The sequence below is a fragment of the Lepisosteus platostomus genome, chromosome 18, assembly GCF_059453375.1.
Source record: "Lepisosteus platostomus isolate fLepPlt1 chromosome 18, fLepPlt1.hap1, whole genome shotgun sequence".
NCBI classification, from domain to species: Eukaryota; Metazoa; Chordata; class Actinopteri; order Semionotiformes; family Lepisosteidae; genus Lepisosteus; species Lepisosteus platostomus.
Window position 1 is genome coordinate 12,992,561 of NC_142628.1, and position 26,730 is coordinate 13,019,290.

The 26,730-nt window shown below is 40.8% G+C and overlaps 1 protein-coding gene across 7 annotated transcripts in view; it reads right to left on the minus strand.

Moving 5' to 3' along the window:
• dgkza (diacylglycerol kinase, zeta a) overlaps positions 1-15,323 on the minus strand; it is a 179,331-nt gene extending 164,008 nt beyond the window's left edge. Inside the window, exons 1-2 of one of the 7 annotated variants that reach the window (XM_088611514.1) lie at positions 15,007-15,323; positions 14,287-14,610 (exon numbers count right to left, since the gene is read on the minus strand). In XM_088611514.1, coding sequence (XP_088467640.1) covers positions 14,287-14,582 — 296 coding nt within the window. In that variant the 5' untranslated portion in view covers positions 14,583-14,610; positions 15,007-15,323. Of the gene's footprint in view, positions 1-14,286 lie in introns of all 7 variants that reach the window. The other 6 variants (XM_088611513.1, XM_088611512.1, XM_088611515.1 and 3 more) reach the window with 6 other exon arrangements.
• Positions 15,324-26,730: the final 11,407 nt, after the last annotated feature.

Here is a 26,730-nt window from a genome sequence, read left to right on the forward strand (position 1 = left end):
AAATGGATCTGCTCGGGAGCACACTAAAAATCATTACTGCAAACAGCACTGCAAATCTGAAAAGAAAAGTCAAATCGATATCCATTTCTTTCCACATATCTCATTAATTTAAGCCTTTTGAAGACGCAGTCCAGAGGGTGTTTTTCACAAGGTTTGATTAGAGCCCATTCATGTCTTTCATGTAAAGAACCATTCTGTTGGGCGCTGCTGCAGTTATGGAGAAAGGAACAGCCTGTATCCCTACTGTTTCCTCTCTTATCACAGCCACACACCTTTATTCTCCCTGCAGCTGCTGCCTCCAGCTCATCCCGATCTAAAACCGAGCCTACGACTACCCAGCTCTGTGCTGCACGGATAGCAGGCAAGAAAGGCTACTTGGCATCACTGCAGCCTGTACTGCTGGGTTTCGTTCACTCCCCCTGGAAACGTGAGAAGCCTTCGGTCCAAACCAGCAGACGCAAACCAGGGTCCGGGACAAGCAACCCAACCCGAGTGTAGTACAGTATACCATCTCGTGAATAACATGGGTATAAAAAAAAATGGTGTGGACCCTGTGACAGATAAGAGTCCTCTTCAGGAACGGCTAACCCATGTGGATGCTTGAGGACACAAGTGGAAGGACAGAACATGAGACACTTCTCTTTAGAACGTTTTAGGGGTCTGGAGTGAACTAAGCTGCTATGTTGCTAAGCGAATACCATGGCTTCTTTCAAGAAATGGCTGGATGATATCTTCGGGCAATTAGCTACTATCTCACAGGCTGAGCAGCCCTCTCTTGTTGTAAGTTCTTCCATACTCAAAATCAAATTTTAGCACTACAGTAGTGGAAAATTAAGATGAATTCAACGTTGACATATATTTCAAGACCTTAAACAAATGGATTTAACATCTCCTTATAAGCCAGTCATCTTAAGGCTTAAGGAAACTCCTGTATTCCTGGGTTTCTGACTAAAACCATCATCTGGTGAATCGTTTCAGAATTTGCCCGTTCAGTAAGTGAAGTACAGCAGCCACCCGAACATTAAATTAAATTATCAAAAGACATTCATTGGTTTTCCGGCAACAAAAGTCATTTGTGAAAAAGGAGCTAGCAGTTTTATTTAAGCTCTTGTCTCTCTTTTTGGTTACACGGTTTCACACCATATTTCAACCTGTATCTTTATACTGTACTCCGTTTTTAAAAATGAAATTTGATCTTTGACATAGTCTTGAAAACTTTGGTAAAATCCTAATATCTTAACTAAAATCTCTTGGGGTTTAGGCTGATGCATAACAATGTACTGTGCATCAGGTCTTTCACATTTCCACACTTAGTCATTATGAGAAAATTCAACAGCAGGCAAATCCCAGCAGAGGCAACCCACATATCACCATGGATCTATTTCAGAATCTTTAAAAACAACTCAAGACCATAGATTCTTAGGCTTCCTTCCTGAAAGGAGCATTGGCACCTGAAATAAAGAATAACACATTTGGCCTTTTTCCCTCATCACCCAGTGGAATTTCAGCATTCATGTTCACTTCATCAAACAGCCCAGGGCTACCAAGTGGACTAATGAGACTGTCACTGCGTCTCATTGTTGGGTTTCTAAAAAGATCAGACATCTCACTTCTCTAAAGGGATAAAAAACAGCCTCCTTAAGGCTACATGTGTTCCATTCCAAATAATCTGTAACAAACACCATGGAAACTTTTTCCACTCGGCTGTTACCATGCATTACTCCATCTGTCCATTGCGGCATTCAACTGCATATTAAAACGAAGATCATGAGGCTACTTTTTGGTCATTCATCCATCTCTACATTTATCCACAGATCCTTCAATCCATATTTGCAATAACAGTACATTGTGTTTTTAATTAACGAATTACGTCAAATTCTGAATTAATCCCTGTATACTTTATGACTTTCAGCAGAACTCTTTACACAATTCAGGTTGTTTTATGTTAATTTCCTTGGATAAGGCAGTCAAATAAGTAACATCAAATCAAATGATTCCTATATATAGGAATCTCACCACTTAACTTCACATGCTCCATTTCCTTCTGGTCTTCCAAAGAACCAAAAAGGTGTGGTAAACCATTTCTTCATGCCTTTAGCTTAAGTGATACTGCTAATTACTGTTACCTCATCTGGCGTTCTTCCACCTCAGGTGAAATGCATGGGCTCTCTCTGAGGTTTAACACGGCCACCACACAAAATATAATCTCTTCCACTCTTAATTTAATTAATTCAAATACTAAATTAAGTGTTAAAGAAATCGTATGTACAGTACAAGTGCAAGTCATTAATTTATTCAGGTAGAATCTAAAACCCACTGCCCTCTCTCCTACCAGACACTGGACCTGTAACTTTCTGATTTGAGAGCAGAACCAGACTTTGATTATATGCAAGCTCTAGCCATGTACCTAGAGGAGCTGAAATATTCAGTATTTTTTTTAAAAAAAGCCTTTAACTGTTCCATAGTTAATAAGCCTATAACTGAAAACAACAAATGACATGCTGAGGCTCCTTACACAAGCATAAGGAGTACGAGGCAGACAACACAGAGAATAAAACAGACTTGCAGATGGGGAATCTGCTCTCCAAGGCTGGTAAAAGGAGAAACCCATCATCTGTGAATCAGGGGGCTCAAGAGAAACAAACAACCGTGATACACACGCCGGAAATTAAAGGTTCCTCAGAATTATCAGCCACCTGTCATCATTCTTATCGTTCCTTTTCCCCAGCAAACCATGATTAATGCAAAGCGTACAGGTTACTTAAGAAGGTGACTCATCAGTCAGCTCAGTGAAAGGCCCATGCTGGAGGACCCCTCGCAGCAACAGCTCAACCCCCACACTGTTTTGTTAATACAATTGCCTTCATAAAAAAAAAACGTACACCTTCACCAGCCATCAGTCTGTCACGGTGATTTTGCCTGATCACCTTCCCCCGTCTTCAGATTGCTGGTTTGAGCCCAAGAAATCCTACTAATGTAACAGCTAAAAGGCTCATCAAGCGTAAAACTGCATTGACCTCTTCCCAGCCCTCACTCTAATTTCATACAGGAGTACTCGACTTCCAAAAATGCCAGACATTTCACTCAGTATACTGCAGGGTACAGCCACGAACCTGCCTAAGGCTATCCATCTTGCAGCAGTTCTTCTGCAGATGTTCACTTAATTCTTGTTAAATAATGCGAAGATGCTTGCAGTGTCAAATTCAATGTGTTAGAAATTTCTCTTTATTTCATATGTTTGCTTTGCTAATACTATAATCTATCATTAATCACCATAATGTGCCTCTAGGTCAAATCTAGATTGTAAGGGCTATTAGTTTTGACCTAAATCTACACCACTTCTTGAATATTATGAAACTAATAGAAGGGTAAAGTTCTCTTGAGACCAATGTTTAGGACTGCCTTTATAGGGACACATCCTTACATTATAGGCACTGCTAATCATATTACAAACACTTCCTAAGCAAGTAATAAATTATAAATGTGCATGAATGAGCAGATATGGATTTCATTTTTAAACTGCAAAATAAAAAGTGTTCATATCAGCTGCATAGTTACAGTGGCTCCTTAGCTCCCAGCTGTCTGGGGGTGTGAAGATGAGCAGGGGTTCATGTGGTCAGCGTGCTCTGTTGGAGTGACACGGGCAATCCATCGAGAGACGTTTATTCATTTTCTGTAATGGCTGTGAACAAAAGCCTCACTGCATAATTCATTGTATTTTAATATCCTGTTTAATCCTCCCTCTAAAACAAATTCTGAATTAAAAAAAAGAACAGACATATTGTTAATTTATCGTTAAGCTTATTAAGGATGGTCCATCAAATCCCAGGTCTATTTTTTTCCCCCCACAAAAGAAAAGGGAAAGAATTGCAAACAAAAGTCAAAGATCGGAACACTTTCCTCAAACAACTCAGGGGACCACTCAAGTGACCCCTCGTGGGGGAAATTTGGACAGACGAAAAATTTCGTCTCAACGAAACATATTGTGCCATCAGTACTAAAGAAACCTGCAGAAGAAATAAAGATGAGCAGTTTCCTAACCTCTTCTACAAAAAAAACATGGAGAACGTTTATTTAATATTTTATTTCTGTAGAACAGCTTCATCAGAACTAAGTACATAAAAGCACTTCACAATTCTGGACTAATGAAATTAACATTGAAGCCGAGTCACTTATAATATATAGTATAGTATATAGTATAGGGCAAAACCGCTTCCTCTCTCCAATGAAGCTTCTTCTATTCACAGAGGCAACCCTGTGTGTTGTTTAACCTTCAAGATCATTTTGCCTTAAATGCAAATAAGTCCACAGAAGGACATATAAAAGCACAGGATTAAAAATGGTCGCTTAGGCAAATTTAGCCTGATAATCTGATTCAAACAATGTGCTAAGAACACAGACCTCCAGGGCCTGATAAAAATCTTCTTCATGTTCAAAAGTATGCAAGATGTTAAAGAAAGGAACACAAGGCAACGTCATAATTTATTGGGCTCTGGTGCCTTTAATGTTATTATCTGCCTTTTATGAGGCCATGTGCTGCCGTTTCTAAAACGCCCGTCCTGCCGGTTATCTCAGAGATGATGAATCTGTTTTGATTTTCAGGCCCACAATTGGAACAGCATGGACTCACAGATGCTCTGTAATCGTTTTAATTTGAGAAAGCAGCAAAGGCACACTGTTGCGGAGAGCTCCCCCCCCCCCCCCAATACGGGTGCAAAAAAAAAAAGATCAAAAAGGTGAATAGAAATGAGAACATCCAGCTCTAAAGAGATTTTAAAAAATGCAATTAAAAAAATGCAGGTTACCATGCAAATTTCAAGCCCCGTGAAGAATAGAAATTTTTTCTTCACTGAACTAAACCTTCTTTCCAAACTGCATTCAACTCTTTGCAGCTCTCACACTCTGGTAAAGCACTGCAGAATTCCCCCAACACTAGGAGTGACCATTACAGATATGGTGCAGAGCAGCCAATGACTTCTAAATTATTTAAGATAAACTGGCAAATCACAGACAAGTGACAATGAAAACAAGCTTCCACCGTGGACAAGGTAAATGCGCAGTGAATGATCCCAAGACTGTGCTCCCTGCTTCGTCAGCCATCGGTCACCTTGCTTGCACTAGAGCACACTGACACTTTCAAGCACGTGCAGCATCACGTAAGCCAGCTGGACTGGTATAGTTTGAAACATACCGACAGGGAGAGCCTTTAGCACGTGCGCACCTCAGAAAATTGCTCCCAAATATGGGAAAAAGTTGATATCATCCCACTGGCACTCAGAAGAAATCCATTTTGCAATTTGTGGTCAAGGAACTTTTTATCCCAAGCCTATGAATGTCTCAAATGCCCTTTCTGATCGAAAAATCGATCCCTGCTTTCATGTCTCGTCCAATTACCGCAAGCTCTGGTACTGTTGGATTGCAGTGTAACACAAGAAGCTCCCAAATAGCTACGGGTATTATATAGGTGCCCATTGAGAGATATATTCTGTTAAGCTCAAATGCCATGTAAAGAGCTCTGGCAGAACACTCTTATCTGCCTTATTCCTTTGGGAGTCAGAGTACCTAGAAAGCACAATGTAGAGTCCTAATTTAGGGCTAAAGGAGCAGTTTCCCTTTCATTGGCAAGTGCATGAAAAGCAGACTAGCTGACAGCCTAGGGACCAAATCCTTTGAATGTTCCTCGATTCTTTACAGATTGTTTTGAAACGTGATCCATATCTAATGCGTAGAAATTGCACTTAATTGCTTAAGTTGGCAATATATCGTCCCATCCATCCACACCTTCTCACCTAGTCAGCAGACGTTCAAAATTCCAAAATAAACTTAAACCCGATATCAAGCTTGACAATATAAATCCTTTGATTTTATTGCAAACAAGGTTTGCCAGAACCAGAAAATCAGGCAGGTTAAAGGCAAGAGAGAGATTGGAGTAATATTAATACCCACAGGATAACTGCAAAAAAAAACCCAGAATTGACAGAAATACTGAGTTGAAAGCTATCTACAACATGATTAAAAAATTGTTCTACATGCTGTATACTGATAACTTGTAATAAGATAAGAGTTACTGAATAAGAGAGGATGTTAAATGAAGAATAAGACCCAACTAATGGCCTTGCTCAAAATGAATTCAGTATTTAGTTAATAATTCACTCACTTAAATATGTAATGCACAGAAAGTCAAGCTCAGGAGTGCAAGTTAAATATTGCTCTGTCCTTGACAATTCCCTTAGCAGCAAAACATAGTTTCCCATTATAATACAACCGGCACAAATCTTGCCATTATGAAAAACCTAAGCAAAACGGCACCCTGTTACTGCATACGAGAAAAGTCCAACTTTCCAGCTTCATCTTGTCCAATTAAACAATGAGATCAATTATGTGAAGAAGGGCACAGGAGGAACAAAACAGAAACCAGAAATCTGCTGGTCTTCAAGGGCTAGTTGAGCACCCTGTAGTACGTGCTTCTTCTGACACCACCGTTTTGAAGTTACTTCAATAGAGTACAGCTATGTAGAGCTTTAGATATTTCACAGGGAGACACAGCAATCCGAACCCAGTCTTTAACCCCAGCTCAACCCTGCAGACAGCTCCAGTGCATAGCACTGGCTTTGGAGTCTCCACATTCCTTCTGAAGGTTTACCAAGCAACTTGCTTCCACATGTGTTAACTTTTGCCAGGTTGTCAATCGTGGAGAGGCAAGCTATACTTTTACCACAATACACCTACCCTGCACCTTCTTACAGGGGAGGGAAACACAGCCTTGCTTCATTCCAGCAGAGAAGACGGGTCGACCTCAGTTTACGAAAATACGGAATCTTGACCTTCAGTCTCACTGGAGGGCATCTTAATCAAAGCATGTTCACTTTCCTCCAGCATTTTTTAAATTCCATTTCAATCTTTGCAGTCCCCTTTTTAAAGGGAAAGGAATGTATTATCTCAGGATAAGTGCTTCATATTGAAACAAAATGATAGCATACCAGCCTTCAAGGAAAACAAATAGAAAATATTATGTGTATTTATATACATTAGTATTGATGAGCAATAAATGGATAATGACTATCTGAAACAGGGATAACCGCATTCTCCAAAGGAAATAATATTTTACAAAATGACACCTTTTACATGAATCATTTATACAGCATAGCCAGGACACCATCAAAAACTACACTTTTTGTTTCTCTGCATATTCACACAGAATCTCTTCAGCGTATGGTTTAACTTTATTTCCAGAGATCTCCGACACTGAGAATGTCTTTTTTCTGCCTTTAGTCTGCAAAACAGGGACCTTTTATTGAAAGAAACGTCAATAAAGAATCCCAACCGAACTGACCAGTTTCTTAAACATGGCAACTGCTGTGAAAATTTTGAATTAACTTGCACCCCATGGAAAAATCTATTTTTCCACTGGCTCAGGTTGACTTTCAGGCCCAGATGTCAGCATTAACCACTAAAATAAAGTATGGACTATTTCAGTAATAAACATGTCTCAGCAGGACAGTATTACACAATCATCTGAATAACACCTACAAAACTACACAAGTAGATTTTTTTTAAATGGCTGGCTTGTCTATTTTAAATAAAGTTAACAAGGCTGATTTAACGGAGTATAAGATTTTGCTCATAATGTACTGTAGGTTACCTTCTACAGTGACTGACTACATACAGTTTAATGCATTACATACAGGACATCAAATGCCACAACCACCCCCAAACTGAATTAAAAACACCATAATGTCCTGAAAGGCAAGACATATTTAATGAGGAAAAAATGCAGTGAAGAAAAGCCTGTTTAAAAGGGCACAGCTTGATTAACATGAATCAATGACTTCTGAAACAGAAGGAAAATTAATCAGTAGTTGCTTGCATTTGTACAGCCCTTTTCATTCCAAAGGATCTCAAAGTGCTCTATATACAGTACAAGAGGATAGCCCATCCAAATGAACTGTAGAACCCACCTGGGTGACGCACACCAGATTGAGGGGAAAGATTTATGGAGGACAGATTAGATGAACCCAGTCCCTAAATAAGCAAGTCACCAGAGACTACACCTCTGCTCTTATAAACAGTGCCAAGGGATCTTTAATGAACAGTCAGGACCCCGTTTGATGTCTTGTTCTACATCACCACATCCTTGAGCCCTCAGCATACCAAAAGAAAGAGCGCCACCTACTGGTCTGCTAGTAATGACCAACAGCATCAATCTCATTTTCCTTAGAGGGGAAAACTAGCCTTTTGTTAGGTTAAAAGTAAGCAAAAAACTAATGTATGTTTATAGGGTAAGGGTAGGAGTAGAAGCTGGACTATGTTAGAATATGTTTTTAAAAAGTAGCTGGCTACATAACAGAATTGACATTACCTGCTCTACAAATAATATTGACTGTTATTGAATACTGAACTGATCATATAGTCATCTTCTATATTCAGGAATACTATATAGGTTCTGCTCAGTCCCAACTTAAACTGTATTTACTGTTAATAAATGCTCTCTAGAACCAAGCCCAGAGATTAGATTCTAGTACTGTATGTAGCTCTCAAAGCAAGTACACCTCTTTCTAAACATAAAGGCTTCCTCGCTTGCATGTCCAGCTTTAGGGTTTGTAAAATTGATTTGTTTGTTATTTTGGGAAAAAAAACTGGCAGTCTAAAAAGCAAAAGGGGGGTGGGGGGGGCATTGATTTCTCTTTGTCTAAGGGCTCTTGCAGTGGAAAGGGCTTTTAGTGCCTTTGATGACACAAACGCTGAAAGCACAGAACAAACAGCCAGAGCCAGCACACTGCATCAGGGCTGGTGCCGTTTCACTTGCATGTACAATGAGGAAGCGAGTCTGCAAATGCAGCCATGGTTTTCATTGCAGCCGAGCCCTGAATGACCTGCAGTAACTCAAAGAGTTGCTCTCGATCAGGAAGAGTTAACGTGCTTTTCATGTCTCTTCTCATGACCTCTGCACCTACGGTAAAACAATCAGACCTAAAAAGATTTTCATATTTCACAGGTATTTTACATAAGGAAGAGAGTCATGACACCAAGCATCTTTTTAATTACTCCGATCCCGCCCCATCCTATTATGGTGAAGTATAAGAAAATACCACTTTTTTTACCTGAAGCTCTTCTTAAAGAAAAGTTGTGTGCGCATAATAGACACTTAGGCATAATTAACTAGAAGACAAGGTCTCACTTTGTTTTGCTGTTCATCTTCTAGGGAATCGATGCACGACGTCTTTTCCTAAAGGAAACATACATATAAATGTGCAAGCCACAGTTTAAGCAAAAGCCTGTCAAATTGATGCCCAACTCTGTGCTCCCCACATTTCACACTAAAGAACAGGCAGCAGTCAAAGCAGTGCAATCAGGCAAGAAACCTGTGAGCGCTGGTGCAGTTAGAAATAAGATTCTGTTCCATTTTTACCCACTGAGCACCGATACGCCATCATGTCATGGTCCTGAGCGTCTGAGCTCCACGTTACAGCAGCACAGTCCTTTGAGGAGTTTCAAATCCATACGCCAAGATCAATAACCTAATATCACTTCCTCTCGACACAAAACCTTTGAATGTTCAGAGCACCCTAGCTGAGGCACTGCTGGAGTGACAGGCAATCATACCTGGGTCTGTTCATTAAATGGAACAGGCATGGAGGCTGCTGATACATTTATAAGGAGCTTCAAAAACACCTTCTAGATCTCCATCAATAGGAGATAAGTACTTTCATTTTTACAAACCAGAAACTCCAGACACCAAAGCTTTCTTTCTGAGCAAATTATTCCAAAAATGCTCAACTTGGTATGCATTGCTGAAACTGCACAATGAGTGTCTAGCATAAGAAATGTGACCAAATTATCAGATTATACCTGGCATTTGAGAGCATACAGTCACGTACCAGTGAAGCATCTGACCTTCTACAACTCTTCCTCAACAGCTGTAGAACATTGCTAGAACAGCTCTAGATTTATGCAGATCTCTCTGTAGAAAAGAGTTCTCTTTAAAAATTATTGACGCTGCTGCTGAAAGACAAGCATGTCTAGATCTAATCAAAGATCTTTTCCAGATTTCCCCAAGAAGCACATGTAAAGCTTAACAAATCTTCGTTCTTCGTTCGGTCTGAATTTTTCTGAAGCTTTGTAGCAAGTTTGATGCACATTGTGTAATGATCCTGCCAGAACAATGAGCATTTTCAAGCAATATCTGCTATCACAAGCTAAAATTGTGCAGGGAAATGACTGGGCCTGAAGCTCTTCCAAGTCTAGCTGTTTTTGTAGCACTCCAAGTGTTTTTGGCTTTAAGTAAAAGAAAGAATTCCAAATATTACCAAACTGGCCTTGAATTACGTAAATGTTGTCCTAAAACTCCTCAGATGGAGAGAGAACATTTTCACTGCATAATTTGATCCTCCTGAACAAAAAAAACCTAATATGTGAAAAGACTATTATTTACTATCCAGTAATTTAAACTACCAGGCTATACTGAAATGCAGCACAATAAGCAGAATTACACAACTTGCCTGTGTGAAATGGTTGACCACTCTAAAATAAATGTTATACTTGACTTTTATTTTGCTATTTTATAATGAAAATCCAAGATTGTAACAGAGAGGCAGGTTATTGGCTATAATTTACATCCATTTAGGAGAAGCCAACTCGTTATTCCAACATTCTACTGTACTGTAGGAAAAATTACTCAAACATCTGTTACCAAGACTGTTTGACTTAAGTGAATATAAGAAAGACTGAACAAATACAGGGCTATTTTGTAAACGCTTTGATATAATTCCCGTTTTAATTAAAACATTTCACTGAGACTGAAGAGAAATGAACTGTTCAGTAAAGAATATCATCACAAAAGTTCTTGACGCTTTTTGTGATGTCTTTCACTGTAGGCATACTTGCCGAGAGCTATTTAGACATAAAACAACTTAAACTGTTGCGATTAAATAGGGCTGTCTTACAAAATGTGTAAATTATTTGATCTGAAAACTGTTTACACGGTAAGTTCTAAAGGCATAAAGAGGTAAGAAATTTGTCTAAACAACTATGTCTAAGTGTAGAAGATAGAGAACATGGTATTGTTACATAGCTTATTTCAGAAAACATTTTAATTGATTTAACAACTTCAATTAGAATCATCTCTCATTGCTGGGTCCTACCAGGGAGCACTATTAAAACAATGAGAATTTCCCTTCCACAATACAATTCTGCTTGGAGACCTGCTGTGACAGAAATCGAAAGCTCTTGTCTTTTCCACAAACATACAAACCAGTGTCCAGTACTCAATGCTTTGAAATTACTGTAACATACCAAAAAATTCAATTAGGTTGTACCTCTCTGATTGATTTAGATGCATTTTGGAATATGGAACCCGGCTTAATTCAGGACTTGCAGAATCTGCTAAGATCAGATGCATATAGTTTTAGGTCACATCTATGCAATAAGGCAGCAGACAGGGCAGTGCATTTGTAACTGGAAGGCTGAGGTTCCCCTTTTGAGGGAAGGCACTGCTGCTGCTTCCCTTGTGCAAGAAGCTTCAGTAAAGTAGCCTGCTGCAGAAATGATCGTGGCTTTGGATAAAATCCAGCAGCCAAATTAATATTTTTTTTTATTAAGCATCCCTGTTATGCAAAACCCTGATTCACCATCCTCCCATTACATAACTCTCCTTTCCACAGCACACCTCTGCATCTGTTGGCAGTGCTTCTAGTCTACAGAGCAATCCCACACACCCCAGTGAAAACCCTGACACCTTTGATAGCATGGCATAAAAGAACACCAGCAACAAAGGAGAAGAGAAATAATCACTAGGGACAGAGTTCCTGTAAAGTCAGCAGAGGAAGTTCAAGGAGTGTGATCAGCATTAAAGTCCAGTAATCAGCCAGGTTACCAAAAGCAGCTTTTATCTGAGTGTCTCCAACTTCTAAAGAAGCTACTGTAGGCATCCTTAAACTTCAGATGAAGAAGGACTCCTGATTACTGGCCATAAACTCAGCTTCACTCTGCACTGACAGACACACGAATGAACAAGACCTCACGGTAGAAGAGGAGAAACGGTCAAGGACAGAAAGGATTCAGATTTAAGTGCTGTTCTTTAAATGTAATCACATGCACACAAAAACCGGACCCCTCAACTCAAAGGCAGCAGTTGTGCTTCCAGGCCTGGGTCATACTCAGATACTTCTTGCAATCATACTTATCCAACGTCAAGGCCTGAAGACTGGGGGTGACAGAAAGGCACACTGCTAAAGACAGAACACTAAAGTTAAAACTCCACAAATATGCAAAATGTGCACATATGGCGAGATGTCTTCCGGCAGTTTGTCAGTGTGGCCGATGTCCGATTTGTCACTTAACAGCTGAGCTGTGAAACTCCCTGGACTCACAACCACAAACCCCCACAATGTTTAATGACACTTCCTCAGTATTTCCAGTCTGAGTGTTTCAATTAACTTTAGTTGTGAAAACCGAAAGCAAGACAAGCATTAAACATAACACATACTGTTCCACACGTAATGGTACTGTAGCAATCTGAACTTGAAGGCAACACACATGGTTCCTTAAAAGGCATCTGAACCCAAAGAGAAGCAGGTGAAGATGTGATCAATTTCGACTGGCACGAATGCACCACAGAGGGAGGAGAGGGTTCCACCTAATGTACAACAGTTCAGAGTCAACGTCTACTTGGTCAGAGAGCGCTTGAGCACCACCCAGCTAGCAAAGTACAGAATTAAACCGAGACCCGGTTTCAAGACCTTCAATCTTTCTTCTCTTTCCCCAGAGAGCTGTTTCAATAATAAGACCTACTTTCACTGTGCAGGGCTGGCTAAATTTAACCAGCAAAGGAATGACGGGAAACAGCTGACAGAGGCTTGTCAAAGTTAAGGAATCGGGTTTTCCCCAGGGGACTGTGACAGTGCACCTGGACAGCCAGTTAATTCCCCAACACAAGCTTTTCCTGGACTGAAATATATTTGTCATGCTCACCTTTCCTTCTACAGTGACACCAATAGATTCAGACAGAATTTCTCAGTATTTGCACGAGATTATTCTGGTTCACAAATATGCATTTCTGCAATGCGACTGCCTAATGTAAGCAATTTCTTATTGTGCCGTGCTGTCAAACTGTTCCTACCAGAGCCCTTCATGGACACTCTGAGAGTGTTGCCCAAAGATTAAAGAGATAACATTATGTTAAAATTGTTCCCTAGTCACTCCATACCTTAGCAATACCCTAGTTTTTTTATTTGTTTGATTTCCTAAAGCCCCTGTTGAATACATTTCAGTTTCACTTACCCATACTTATATACTGTATTAGTTATTCATCTGTTAATTACCAGTATAACACCAAAGTAGATACAGACAAGTATCTATTTTGTCTAACAATCTGGGCATGTGAACAGCTAATCAGTGTTGCACACAAGGAGGTAAAGTGAGAAAACTAGAGAAATATAGATTTTAAATTTTAATAACACTAGGAAATGTGGAAAAATTAAATATTCTTAAGAGTACTGCATTTCTGATTCTTTATAACCCCTAGAGATTCATAGTCAGACCTTCAGAAAAGGTCTGCTCATTTCTGTTCTAATTACTTTCAGTACAGGGAGCAATATTAACATCTAGACATGCTGGATTCATCACGTACAACTCTGTGGACAAGCTCATCTATGAACAGGCTTTAAGAACAACAGAGTATTAAAAGATAGGGGATTAGCTGAACTGCAAAAAAATGAATAGAGTTTTAAATTCAAAACTGCACAACATGTTTACAGACGTGCTTGCATGAGGACAACATTACTGTACAACCAGGATATTTGCCCCACAAGTTAACACATTTCACATGCAGTAGATGAATACTAGATCATAACTGTACTCCATGCCTATGTACAGTACAGTACTGACTGAAAGCCCTCACTCAAACTTTAAACAAGAACATCGGGTGCTGTTTTTGCGATGATATGCGTCTTACACACCTTAGAGAATACGAAAGTGTGTATTTCTTGCAAACCCAATTATCATTACCTAGCAGCGCCGATTACTATTATATCTTAATAATAAGCCGTTGGACAAATCAAGAGGAATCTTATCCATCTTCAAGAACAGAGTGCTGTCTAGTTCTAAAACGCGTTTCTTGTTAAATGCATTGGATTTGATCGGCAATTAAACTGATGAAAATTGAAAAATCGGCACGCAAGAACAAAGTCGAGCCCTATACTGGAAAAGTGCAGACTGACGATTGCAGCATGTGACCGAAAGAGAAGGATTAAACGCCGGTCCGTGGTTTTTAAGGTAATATCACTTTACCTGTACGACACCTGCTTTCGTATCGCCAGATGTAGGAACTGGCTCTCTAACTGACTGTCCGGCTCCCCCACATCCTGGTTGTCTTTCGGTAGCTGGAGCTTCAACGCCCCGTTCCCGGAGCTCTTCGCCGTCCCATCGGACATCCCCACGGGCTCGCTTTCGGGCAAGAAGACGTCCTCTTCCTCGGCGAGGTCTTCTAAGGTCGGCGGCGCCATCATCACCGTCACGGAGTCCGACAGCTCTTGGACTGAGCCGGCAGCCGAACCGTCTCCGGAGCTATCCGCTGCCTCGGCCATTGAGAGCTGAAACTAGGGCAACCTACAGCTATACACCAAAGGGATCTTTAAAATGTGTGTGTATATATAAATAAAAAACACCCAATTCAATCTTTAACTTGCAGGTCTGTGCGGCATGCAATTATATACTCACAAAGTAAAAATTAATTTAATAGCACAGGCTTTTCCTTATTTAAACGAGAAACGCGTGTAAATCAGGTTTCGAAGCACACTTTCATCGCCTGATCGTCGAATAAGTGCACTAACCCTTTAGCTGCTACCCTGAAATTGCTTCAGTTCTCACGATCAACATGCGCCTGCTGCAGGACCAAACCGACAAGGGAACTTTCGCTTCTGGTTGCTCTCTCCAGGTGACTTCACCTTACAGCAGCGCCGCGCCGCGTTACTGCTTGAAAGACCGAGTAAACGCGAAATAAAACACTACCGCTTCGTGCGTGTCCGCGTCGAGGTGGGGAGGGGAAGAGATAACGAGATGGTAAAAACGAGAATTTCTTGGGGTTTGGAAGCACCGCTCGTTCTGTGCAGCTAGCCTTAGTTGCCGGTGGAAAGAGGATGGCAGTCGTGTAAAAAACCCTTATTTCAGAGGCGTTAAATAATCCAGCCGTCAGGCAGAACCTCCCCTGCCCGGTGCAGCCTCAGGTAAAGACCAGCACAGGTCTGAGCGGATGCTGGAGCGCAGCGAGCGATAAGTACAGTCTAGGAAGTGACCATTACGCTGATGAGGAGAGATGAAAAGCAAGGGAGGAGAAAACCTGGCTGCTACCCAAATTAACTCTTCCTAGCACTGTGGGAGGGAGTGTCTTCGTAATGGGCCACACCTGGTTCTTTTTCCACCGCGCACTGAAAGTGCCGAAGTGCCTGTTCTGCCTAGCTGAGTGCAATGTTTTAACAACAGCCGTTTTCAGAAGGACAAAAACATTTTTTAGGTACACCCACGGATTTCTTCGCTTCGTGCACCGTGCATTACAGTAAGAAATAATGCACCGTGTCTGGCATTTGCCGACCGTAAGAAAAAAAAGAAGAAGAGAAGACGATCCGGCCGATCAGGTCGAACACCTTGATTTCCTGTAAAGCAAACAGTAAAAAAAACTTGCAGTACAGTTCGTGTGTACCTGCTGGTGATTGAGGAAGTCTAATTTAGGATATCAGTCAATCTACTGTGTAAAATATCAGTCAATCTGTGTAACCGTAGGAACGATGTGAATGTGAATAAGGAATGTGTCCGTTCTTTTCAAGTTCTTGTATACAAACGTGTTCTTAAGCAGCTCTGCAAGCCGAAAAAGAAGGAACAATAAAAAGTTATATAATATAGTCCAGTGACGTAATTTTAACACATAGATCAACAGCCTTCTAATTCCACTTGTCTCCTCCACTCGGTTTTTGTAAGGTATATTCTGTGAGCTGGTTTAATTCCCCCTGTCCACGTTTCAGGGGTCCTGACTACTTTTGGCAACAGAGAAGCAATCATAAGGTCGATCTGGAGACGACCATTTCAAACGCTGGGCTATGCTGTTTGACGTTAGACAGGATTAATTCCCCCTTACACAGGAAGAAAAAAAAGCATTCGATTAATTGCAAAGACACTGTCGCAACTAATTCAATACAGTCTGAAGTTTTCCGTGACAGAATAAATCAGAACTCCGCTCACCCGATTGGAGATGAGAGTCCTCGGGGTACAAACTTCACGGAGTAAAAGTAACACTGAAATACTGTGCGTCCTGAGATTACAAGAAAGAACAGATATGCTCCCCCAGTAATTATGGTATGGATTTTCTGAAACTTTATCGGGAAGTATACTGCTATGCTTTAGAGTTTTCACCTGGTCTCTTTTCAGGCAACTATAACGATGATGCTCTTAATGATTATCTTGGTATTTGAGGGTGAAAACATTGTAAGCAATTGCAAAGAATGGAGAGGCATGCTCAAACCATGGTACATCTTTGCACAAATACAGAACACAAAGGTGTAAACAGTAAAAAGATAGTGAGCAGGACTTTCATGGCAAACCTTGTGAAGGGGAATTTGCTGCAAGCAGAAAATAAGTTGTAAAAATGACCCTGTTTTTTTTTTCTTCTCCAGATTTTGTAAGTCATTAAATGTGACAAAATTACATAAAAAGAGTTGCCCTTAAGTCTGCAATGTGAATGAGCCCAAACATCAGGAGCTGGTAGTAATGCTCCCCAGCAATAAACGAGTAGAGAAGCCTTTGTTTGAAATGCTTGCCAGTGAAAGTAAGAATGTGGCCCGCAAAACACACCCTCTCAAAAACTGTCAGGTATTAACAGAGGTCTAGGACGTTTAAAGATCTAGTTTCGCCAAAAACATGTTTTAAAGAAAATCATCATGTGCTGTTCTTTCAAGTTTAATACATAGGGTACTCCATGTCTCCACGTCTGACTTCTGAGAATCCTGGTGACATGTCATGGGCTTTGAATACATATTAAGGAGAAAGCCTGCAAGAGACCAACACCCAGGCAAGGCAGGAGTCATAAAGAAAGTTTACCAACCAGCTAAACCAGACAGATACTACATCGGCACCCTTCTATAAGGCGGTATTCAACACCATCTTCAGTCCCTGCACAGTACTGTACATGTATTCACATTATTATATGCAATTGTTTCATGCACCAACCACCAATACCAATTGTGGTTCGTTCAATTACACAAAATGGCACAAAATATCAAAGCACATCCCTTCATTGTTGACCTTAGTAGGAGTTTCAGGAAAAAGCCAGGGTGGACGAGTGGAGTGATGGAGGTGAACAGGCAAGGAATCCTGCGCAGCTGAAAAAACAAATCATCACCTGCTAATCCTGGGAAAAACTAGCTATTTTACCATGTATTGGTTTCCCACCATGCACCACTACATTCAACACAAAGTGTTCAAAAAATGTAAGAGGAAATATCCATCCATCTGTCTTCTAATCCAATTATCCGGTACAGGGATGCAGGGGGGACCAGAGCCTAACCCAGTAAGTAATGGGCGCAAACTGGATTACACCCTGGATGAGACACCAGTTTATTGCAGGGCACACACAGACACAAACACACACATACACCAGGGACAGTTATCCCACAAGCCAATTCACCTACCAGTATGTCTTTGGACTGTGTGAGGAAGCAGGAGCACCTGTAGGGAAGCCCACGTGAACACGGGGAGAACATACAAACTCCACACAGACAGCACCTCAGGTCCAAAGTTGAACCCAGGGCCCTCGTACTGCTAGGCAACAATGCTAAACACTGTGCCACAGAGTGGAGATATCACAAATCCAAATCTGAAGAAGTAAGGAGAAACACTATGTATATTTTAAATGTCCATTGCTATTCAAACAGCTCGGAAAACTACGAAACTATGAAAAAAATTGTTTTGAAGTCGTAGCAATCACTTTTTTCTCATGCAGCAGTTAATGGACACAAGCACCCAAAGTTCATTTTGCAAGATAGAAACGTAATAGAGCAACACGCGACAATGATGAAGTAACATTTCAGCTACAGTTGCAAGAAACCCTTTGGAATTACCTGCATTAATGCATTTCTGCATTGAATACTCATAAAAATGTGCTCAGATCTTCAAGTCACAATAATAGACTAACACAATCTGCTTAAACTAATAACACAGAAACAATTATACGTCTTCTTGTCAGTACTGAACACATCGTTTAAACATTCACAGTCTAGGTTGGAAAACATACAGTATGTGAATCTCTAGGCTAATGGCTTCTGCAAAAGCTGATTTGAGTCAGGTGTTCTAATCAATGAGATGACATTGGAGGTGCCCTGCCCTATAAAAAAGGCACACAAAGGTTAGTTACTGACAGAGTCTGTTCTTCACAAGAAAGAGCTGCTTATGTGAACCATGCCCCAAACAAAAGAAATATCAGAGAACCTTAGGGTAGAGATGCATAAAGCTGGAAAAGGCTACAAACGCATTTCTAAAGGCCTGGGTGTTCATCAATCCACAGTAAGACAAATTGTCTACAAATGAAGGAAATTCAGTACTGTTGCTACTTTCCCTAGGAGTGGGCATCCTGCAAAGATCACGGCAAGAGCACAGCGTACAATGCTGGAGGAAGTGAAAAAAAAAACCCTAGGGTAACAGCAAAGGACCTGCAGGAATCTCTTAATAAAAATAATAATAATTGCTTACACTTATATAGCGCTTTTTCTGGACACTCCACTCAAAGCGCTTTACAGGTAATGGGGACTCCCTTCCACCACCACCAATGTGCAGCATCCACCTGGATGATGCGACGGCAGCCATAGTGTGGCAGAACGCTCACCACACATCAGCTATCAGTGGGGAGGAGAGCAGAGTAATGAAGCCAATTCACAGAGGGGGATTGTTAGGAGGCCATGATTGATAACAGCCGATGGGGAAATTTGGCCAGGATGCCGGGGTTACACCCCTACTCTTTTCGAGAAACACCCTGGGATTTTTAATGACCACAGAGAGTCAGGACCTCGGTTTTACGTCTCATCCGAAGGACGGCGCCTGTTTTTTACAGTATAGTGTCCCCGTCACTACACTGGGGCATTAGGACCCACATGAGCCACAGGGTGAGCGCTCCCTGCTGGCCCCACTAATGCCTCTTCCAGCAGCAACCTTAGTTTTTCCCAGGAGGTCTCCCATCCAGGTACTGACCAGGCTCACACCTGCTTAGCTTCAGTGGACTTGCCAAAGTTTCTGTTCATGTTCGGTGTTTTTCTTATAGTGGCCACAAGAACGCTGTTAATGGTAGGACACCACGGAGGAAACCACTGCTGCATGTCTCAAAAGTAAAGTAAATAATTAAAGTAAGGCTTTCCATTCCCAAACAGACAGTATACAAATATTCCTTAATTCAACCATAAAGTGTCTGTACCACAAAGCACTGGCACTTTGTGGATCGCTGCTCTGAATTCCCTGAAGCCCTTAAGAGCACAAACTAGAGCACTGTCTTTAAGGTCAGCAGATGAACACATCAAAGCAATAAGCCGAAGTTCCTTTGGGTATACATCTTGAGCTTGTCTCTGTCTTAAAGTGGGAAGGAGGCATACAAACGTACAATAACATGTTTGGTTAGTTATTCAAGCAACATGCTCACAGTCATTATCTGACGCACAAACAACACTGCTGCTTATTCACGGTACCATACAGTAATAACAATAATAATAATAATAATAATAATAATAATAATAATAATAATAATAATAATAATAATTCCTTATACTTATATAGCACTTTTCTGGACACTCCACTCAAAGCTCTTTACAGGTAATGGGGATCCCCTCCACCCCCACCAGTGTGCAGCCCCACCTGGATGATGCGACGGCAGCCATAGTGCGCCAGAACGCTCCCCACACACCAGCTCTCAGTGGGGAAGAGAGCAGAGTGATGAGGCCAATTCATTGATGGGGATTATGAGGAGGGCAAAGTATCATTACAGTAGTTAACAAATGCATAAATATTAAATCCTATGCTGTACTATATGTACTTAACACGTACAAGCTTTACTATAAAAGTTATAATTTAAAGAGTGAAAATCTCCTGATAAGCTGAAAAAAGTGGGTAGGTACATCTCCTGTAAAGGAAAATGTGTATAGTGGTTGCTCCTATAGTGAGGGATGGCTGTATACATATAATTGCAAAACACTCCAAAAACTAGAATGTATTTGTTGCACTACTATATGGACATATGTACCACACTGTATGTTCTAACTGTAGGTTCCTCATTTTGCTTCATGAATTACAGTATATTGACAAAGAAAGGCTATCGGAGTGATACAGAAAGATGGCATCTCTCTTCAGTTTCACAGAGTGCTCACAGAGTTAAAGTTTACTCATGTCTTCCATTTCACAGTGCTGTAAAACATATTGCTATGTGAGTGTGATCTCTTGCATAAACTCCCCCATATCAAACACCAACACATGTACTATGGACCAGCCGGCTCCATTATACTGCGTGTAGGAGGCAGGACTAATCTGAAATGCTGGTTTTATCCACTTCCCTCTCTCAGTCAGCATTAAGAGTGTGTTCAATGCAAAAAAAACACACAAATCAAAAAGTAGGTTATGCCTCTCAGTGTATTTGACAGGGATATTTATTTGAATTGAATCCGTTGGATGTGTGGTCCTTAAATCCTAATGGATAGCAATGCTCAATGTACTGTGAAGCTGTTTTATTTTACTTTTGTCTGAGTATTTTGTTTTGCAAAAATATTTATAACCACACTAAAAACAAACAAGACCGTTTTACAGTATGATTCCACATTGCAAAACAGTACTTTAAATTCACAATGCAGACTGCAGGCATTCATATGCTTTTGTTTCTGCCACACATTTCAGACCATTCAGAATGTAAGTAAAAACAGGCCAATGTTAATTGAAGGCTTATTTGTGCTATTCTTTTCTTGTTCTTAGTTGGTTTCTAAGGTGGCTGAATTCTCTGTGTTACACAGTCATTATAATCCTGGCAGTGGAAATTGGGTTCAGGTTAGACCACATGAGTGATAACTCAGTTCTGGGTAAATATCTGTTTCCATAGTAACTGAAGAACAGGACACAGCTAGCAAGTGTCCCTCCTGTCAAGATCTCAAATGGCTTTTTGACAATCAAATCTGCTTTAATTGCCTGGTCATTATTGTACAAAGCCCTTCGTATATCCCTAGGGTGATCTTAAGAGGGATGCTCAGAAAAACTTTCAAAGGAAATTTCTGAGGGAGCTGATTTTATGAAAGGAAAGCACTAACTGTGCTCTCCAAGAGATAAAACCTTGTGAAGGAGTATTGTGTGATCAATTATTTGTCTATGAACCAATGCTAAATGTTCTGTAAATATTTTACAGTATGTCACTGATATATCATTTATTATTTAAAATATTATTGTTCCATGAAGTAAACACAATTTTTTCCTTGAATAATATCAAAGCTTTCACAAATCTGAGGCCTCTTCTGCACATGAATTATAGTATGTAAACTAATTTTTTAAGACAGGTGGTCCTGAACCTGTTTTCCAAATTATTGATAGAATTACAGTAGCTGGCTCAACATCATTGCCTATGAGGACAACATATTCTGATCGTATGCGCCAATTGTCCAACTCCCATTTTTACAATCTGTACATTATTTTCAAGTTACTTTTGAGAAGAGTGCAATAGGACTCAAGAGGCTGGCTGCAATGTTCTTTAGGCTATTATGCAGCAAAGCAACTCCCACAGACTGTTATAAGAGGAAAAAATAAAGGAACGACATAATAGTATAATCCCCCTGTCAGTAACATTAAAAGACCAAGGTGAGGCATATAATAAAAGATGGAAGGATGATTAATGGAGAACCAGGCAAAAACAGCAGCACTAATGATTAAAGTGCCCCTCCAGTGGTTAAATGGGTAAGACAGACAAGTGGGATAAAAGGTTCTGGTTTTGACATGTTAAACCTCCTGGTCTTTATCATTGTGAAACACAAACCAGAAGACACAGACAGAAGCTAAGGAGCAGGGGATGTCAGATGTAGAACAGGAGTCCCTTATTTACACAAAGAGTTGTGGAGGTCTTTTCTCTTTTGAGAAAGGACTGGACAAAATTCATGGATTAATAGGCAAATAGCAGCCAAGCAAGCCAGAGGAGGGATAATGACCTCTTCTTCTCTGGAGCTTCTCACATGGCCTTACTCTACTGAAAGGTAACAGTGGAAAAAAAAGCTGCTTCACGTGACTTGCACTTTTGTAATTTGTGTGTTTGAAAAGCCGGTCAAAACTGTTTGTGTAAGAGTAACACGGTCTCTTCATAAATATCTAAAACTGCAGGTCAGGCCTGAATAATGAAAAAATATGCACAGCACCGAGGCAAAGTTGAAAGCAGGCAAAGCTGTTTATGTTCTCTCTATCTTTCATGTCATAAAGTGTGTAGCAATGCATGAAACACACCTGAGTCGTTCCTCTTGGAAAAGTTTAGGTTCACGATGGCCGAATATATTCACATTCCTACTCCTAGTCAAAGATCTTGTGCTTTGGGATGTTTTGAAGAACACTCGCTAAATTCGATTGTTTTGAAAATAAATCTTTCGCTTCTAGCGACAGAGCCACCCACAAGCTGAGTGTTTTCCGCATTAAATACAACAGCCCTCCTCTCGGGTTGTTGAAGTAGTTGTGCACACCGTGGGACCATGCAAGGCAGTTTTTTTTCTCAACTGCTCACAGAACACCTAAGACACGTGCGTTAAAGACTATTGTTTTCTGTGAGAAATTGCGAAAGGGATCATTTGACACCTTTAGTTTCCTGAATCATCAGTAACCAGAGCATTTGGATATGTACTCTCTGACGTGAACAGCTGAAAGCAAAAGTGAAAATTAGAAGGAGCACATGGGGGGGGGGGGGTAAGATCAGTTTCTGTGATCTTAAAAATGAACTCTATGTCTGGGTCAAAGCGAGGATGACCCCTTATTAAAATGTCTGAATATTTTTCACTCTATTTGAGCTACAAAACAGGCTCGTACCCTTTTCCCCTTCTCCTGAGACACAAAGAAAACCACATTCCTAAACAAAGCCCTTATGGTTTGGTTATCTAGATCAATCTTTTCTAACCCACGGCAGACTTACATAAGTAGAAGGTTTTTGCGACACACTGCCCCCCTGCCTCTCTCCTCCTCACACACACGTCACCGACCCGAGCACATCATTATTAATAATATAAATATAATATTTTTCACAGTTTAAACTGTGTTGGCCTGTATGGGTGTAGTTGTTTTTTCCTGGCAGGAACCGACAATGATGTTGAAACACAGAGCTCTTGCGCACATCTCTGTCATTCTCTGGTATTCTTTTTGTCTCATAGTCTTTAAAACTCACCTCACCCCCCACACGATCCCAGAGCTTGGCCTCTGTCTTATGTGCATACACTTTGGTGATTCCACAATACTAAAATATCTAACATTATTTAAGTTGAATATGTTTTTTTCCTCATGCGACTTATCTGTTATGTCTGAAGGTACACCAGTTGAGAAACTGAATGAAGTCACTATCCCAATAAGGCGCAGTTAATACAAGTGCACTTTAACTGATAAAAATCTTCCACATACACTGAAAAACTGGTTCGCTAACAGATTTCAGGTCAAAAGTAAACTAGAAACACCACTTTCAAAATCCTTACTAGGCTTTTTCCTCTTCACCTAAGTGTGCTGATCAGGCTAGCCTATCCCTCTCCTATGGAGGTTTGGTTAAATCAGATGACTTAACCTTCTTACAGTATATATATCTGGCTGTGTTCTGGCAATGCCCAGACAGTCTGGCTGGTATCACACTCCATTGACATGTCCTGCTGTGTGAGCAAGGACTGTGAAGACAATTTTGACTAAATTTCCCCCTGGCCTTTACCAATCATGTCCTCCTAATAATCCCCATCTCAGACCTGCAGGAGCTTAGACACAGCTCCCTACCCTCTGCACCTGACTGCTGTTATAGTAACTGCTGCTGCGTTTTATGAATGCCCCTATTAAGCACAGGGCCATCAGATGATCCCTTTTCTGTCTGTGGAATCCAGAGATGAAACACCGTATCTTGAATCTGTTGGTTATCTTTCCAAAGCTATGCCATCGGCGCTGAAATCTCTACTCCTGGGTGAGGAACAGATTCAAGCAAGAAGAAATGATGCTGTGAGTTTCCATCCATCCATGTTCAGTCCACTTGTCCTGGTGAGGGTCCTGATGGCAAAATGTCCACAAGACAGGACCACACATCTTTTAGCTCTGCAACAGATTCCAAATCCCCATTTTGGGGAATTCCAAAGCATTCCCAGGCCAGTCTAGAGGTACAGTGTCTCGAGTCCCTCCTTGCTGGGGCTCAAGGCTTCTGCCCGGCTCCCAACATATTTCCGCTAGAAACCTCTTGACGGACCAGGTGCCCAAACCATCTCAGTAGCACCCCGCAATCCAGAAAAGCAGGACTTTACTCCAGGGCTCTCCCTGGCAGCTGAGCTTCTCACCCGGTCACAGGCAGCTGGCCTAGCAGTCCTGCAAAGCAATCTCATTTCCCCTGCCTCTACCTAGCCTTGTCCTTTCGTGATGAGCAAGGAGGAAGTAAAAACAATAGGGGAAGAATACTGATGCTGTTGTACATCTTGCTGCTGAATGTCAGGATGAAAGGACATTGGAGGGAATTAATCAATAATTCCCCACTGAGCTGATTAATCACAAGTGAAGCTTCACTCCCAATGATCGTCCTAATCTCTCTTAAGACAGAGAGTTGCCCATGGCACTGTGCCTGCGTGCTTCAGTCTTCTTATATAGTGGTTTGTTTGTTTTTTAACATTGCATGCTTCTCCCACGCTGGAAGATCTGGTCTTTTGCAGCCGTGTCTGGGGAATATGTGATTCTTAACCTGGAGGAGCAGCCATGATTATATCTTGACAACACAGAATTGTTCTCCTCAAAGTCCTTTCCCTCTTTTAGACCAGGAAGATTTGCTCAGTTTTCCCTTCTAATAAGAAGGATCTTAGAAATGCAGTATGTGTTCGACAAAGCAAAAGTTTGTTAAAACATTACTTATATCTCTAGTCCGGACTGGCATATTTATATTTCATAATGCCTGTCTTCTTTACAAAGGCCCGATACATACCATAATAATTGGGTCTCTCTTAAAGGAAAGACAGACAGCATATTCAATCTATCCCAAATTATAATCTCAAACTCCCAAGTGAGAAGTGTCATCTTCATCTTTATGTGATAATGATCAGATTACAGTCTAAATAAAACACCTATATAATTTTGTATTTTTGTGACTTCTCTTTATTGTAAGAAACTTTCCTTAGGTTTGTTTCCTGCTGTAATTGTGCAATATAATTTGTCACTTTTCTATTTTTTCCAAGATGAAATCCTCCAATCCACTTTGCCATCTTTCTTTACAGGATTTTCACCATGCTTTAGCATGCTTGATTTTGTTATGCTATGCCATAGTAAACTTTCATCAGGAACTTTTTTGGACCTTTGACTGTATCGTTGGAGAGCCAGTTTGGGTGAATGCAACAGCTTGGATTTGACTGCAGCCAGTGAAGAAGAGTTTTCTCAGGTTCTTCCTGAGAAAGATACAGGACCACAGCCCTCAAGAATCAGTGCTGCTAAGAGACTTGTCAAGGCACTGTCCAACAGGACTGCAACTACTGAGAAAAAACTGTTTCCTTTTTCCTGCATCAGTATCAGAACATTTAAAGCCTTCTTGGTAGCTCAGTGTTTGAATGAGCATCATGTCCTGTGATCAGGACAAGCATTGCAAATTAAACTCGTTTACTTTTTTCCTCATAAATAACACCATCACGGTAATTAAAAAGTTGAAGTGGACTGGAGAATTAAGGTAGATGCTGCTGTGAAACTGCCGATGGATTTTGTCTAGACCATTTAAAAAAAACAGGACTGCTTAAAAGTACACAAAGGGCCTTAAATGTTCCAAACATTTTTTAGAATAAAACAAAGAATCCAAGTTCACAAGAGGCTTGGATTAGCTTTTTGCCTGACACAGGCCTGAAAACCAGGGTGTCTCCAACTGGGCACTTCATAATGCAATTCAAGCACAAATACTTAATTCATCTCCAAGGGTGCAGAACACCACAACTCCAAACCTTAGGGTACCCCATAGGATCCCATCCAAGTTCAGATCTGCAGTCAGATCAGTAACGAATTTCCGTGAATCAAGCAGGACAGAGAAAGTTTCCTGGAATTCAGACAAAGATTGCAATCTCATGCAATGTGACAAGCACGTGGAAATCAACAGACATGAACACAGGGAACAAGAAAGACCTCGTGCAGTCTCTGGTAGAGTGGTCTTGCCCTTTGCATTTGAGAAATAGAAAAAATAAACTGAATCACTGCCTTTGCCCTACAGGCTAGGCTTCGGATTTTTCAAATCATCTAAACAGAGTGTGGGACAAATGAATGGGATCAAGGAAGATTAGAGACTTCGTGCATTGGAAAAGACTCCCAGATAGTCCGGTGAAGTTAACCAGAGAAGGGCAGGTGCAGAGAACACATAAAATGTCAAGGCAGGACAACATCAGGACAGGACGTAGCAGCGGTATAGATAAAACAGGACAAGCTGTCTAAGACACAGCTACGTATGGCTCAGTTAGAACTTCATTCACCGTGTACAAAGAGGAACACAATAAACACAGACAACAAACA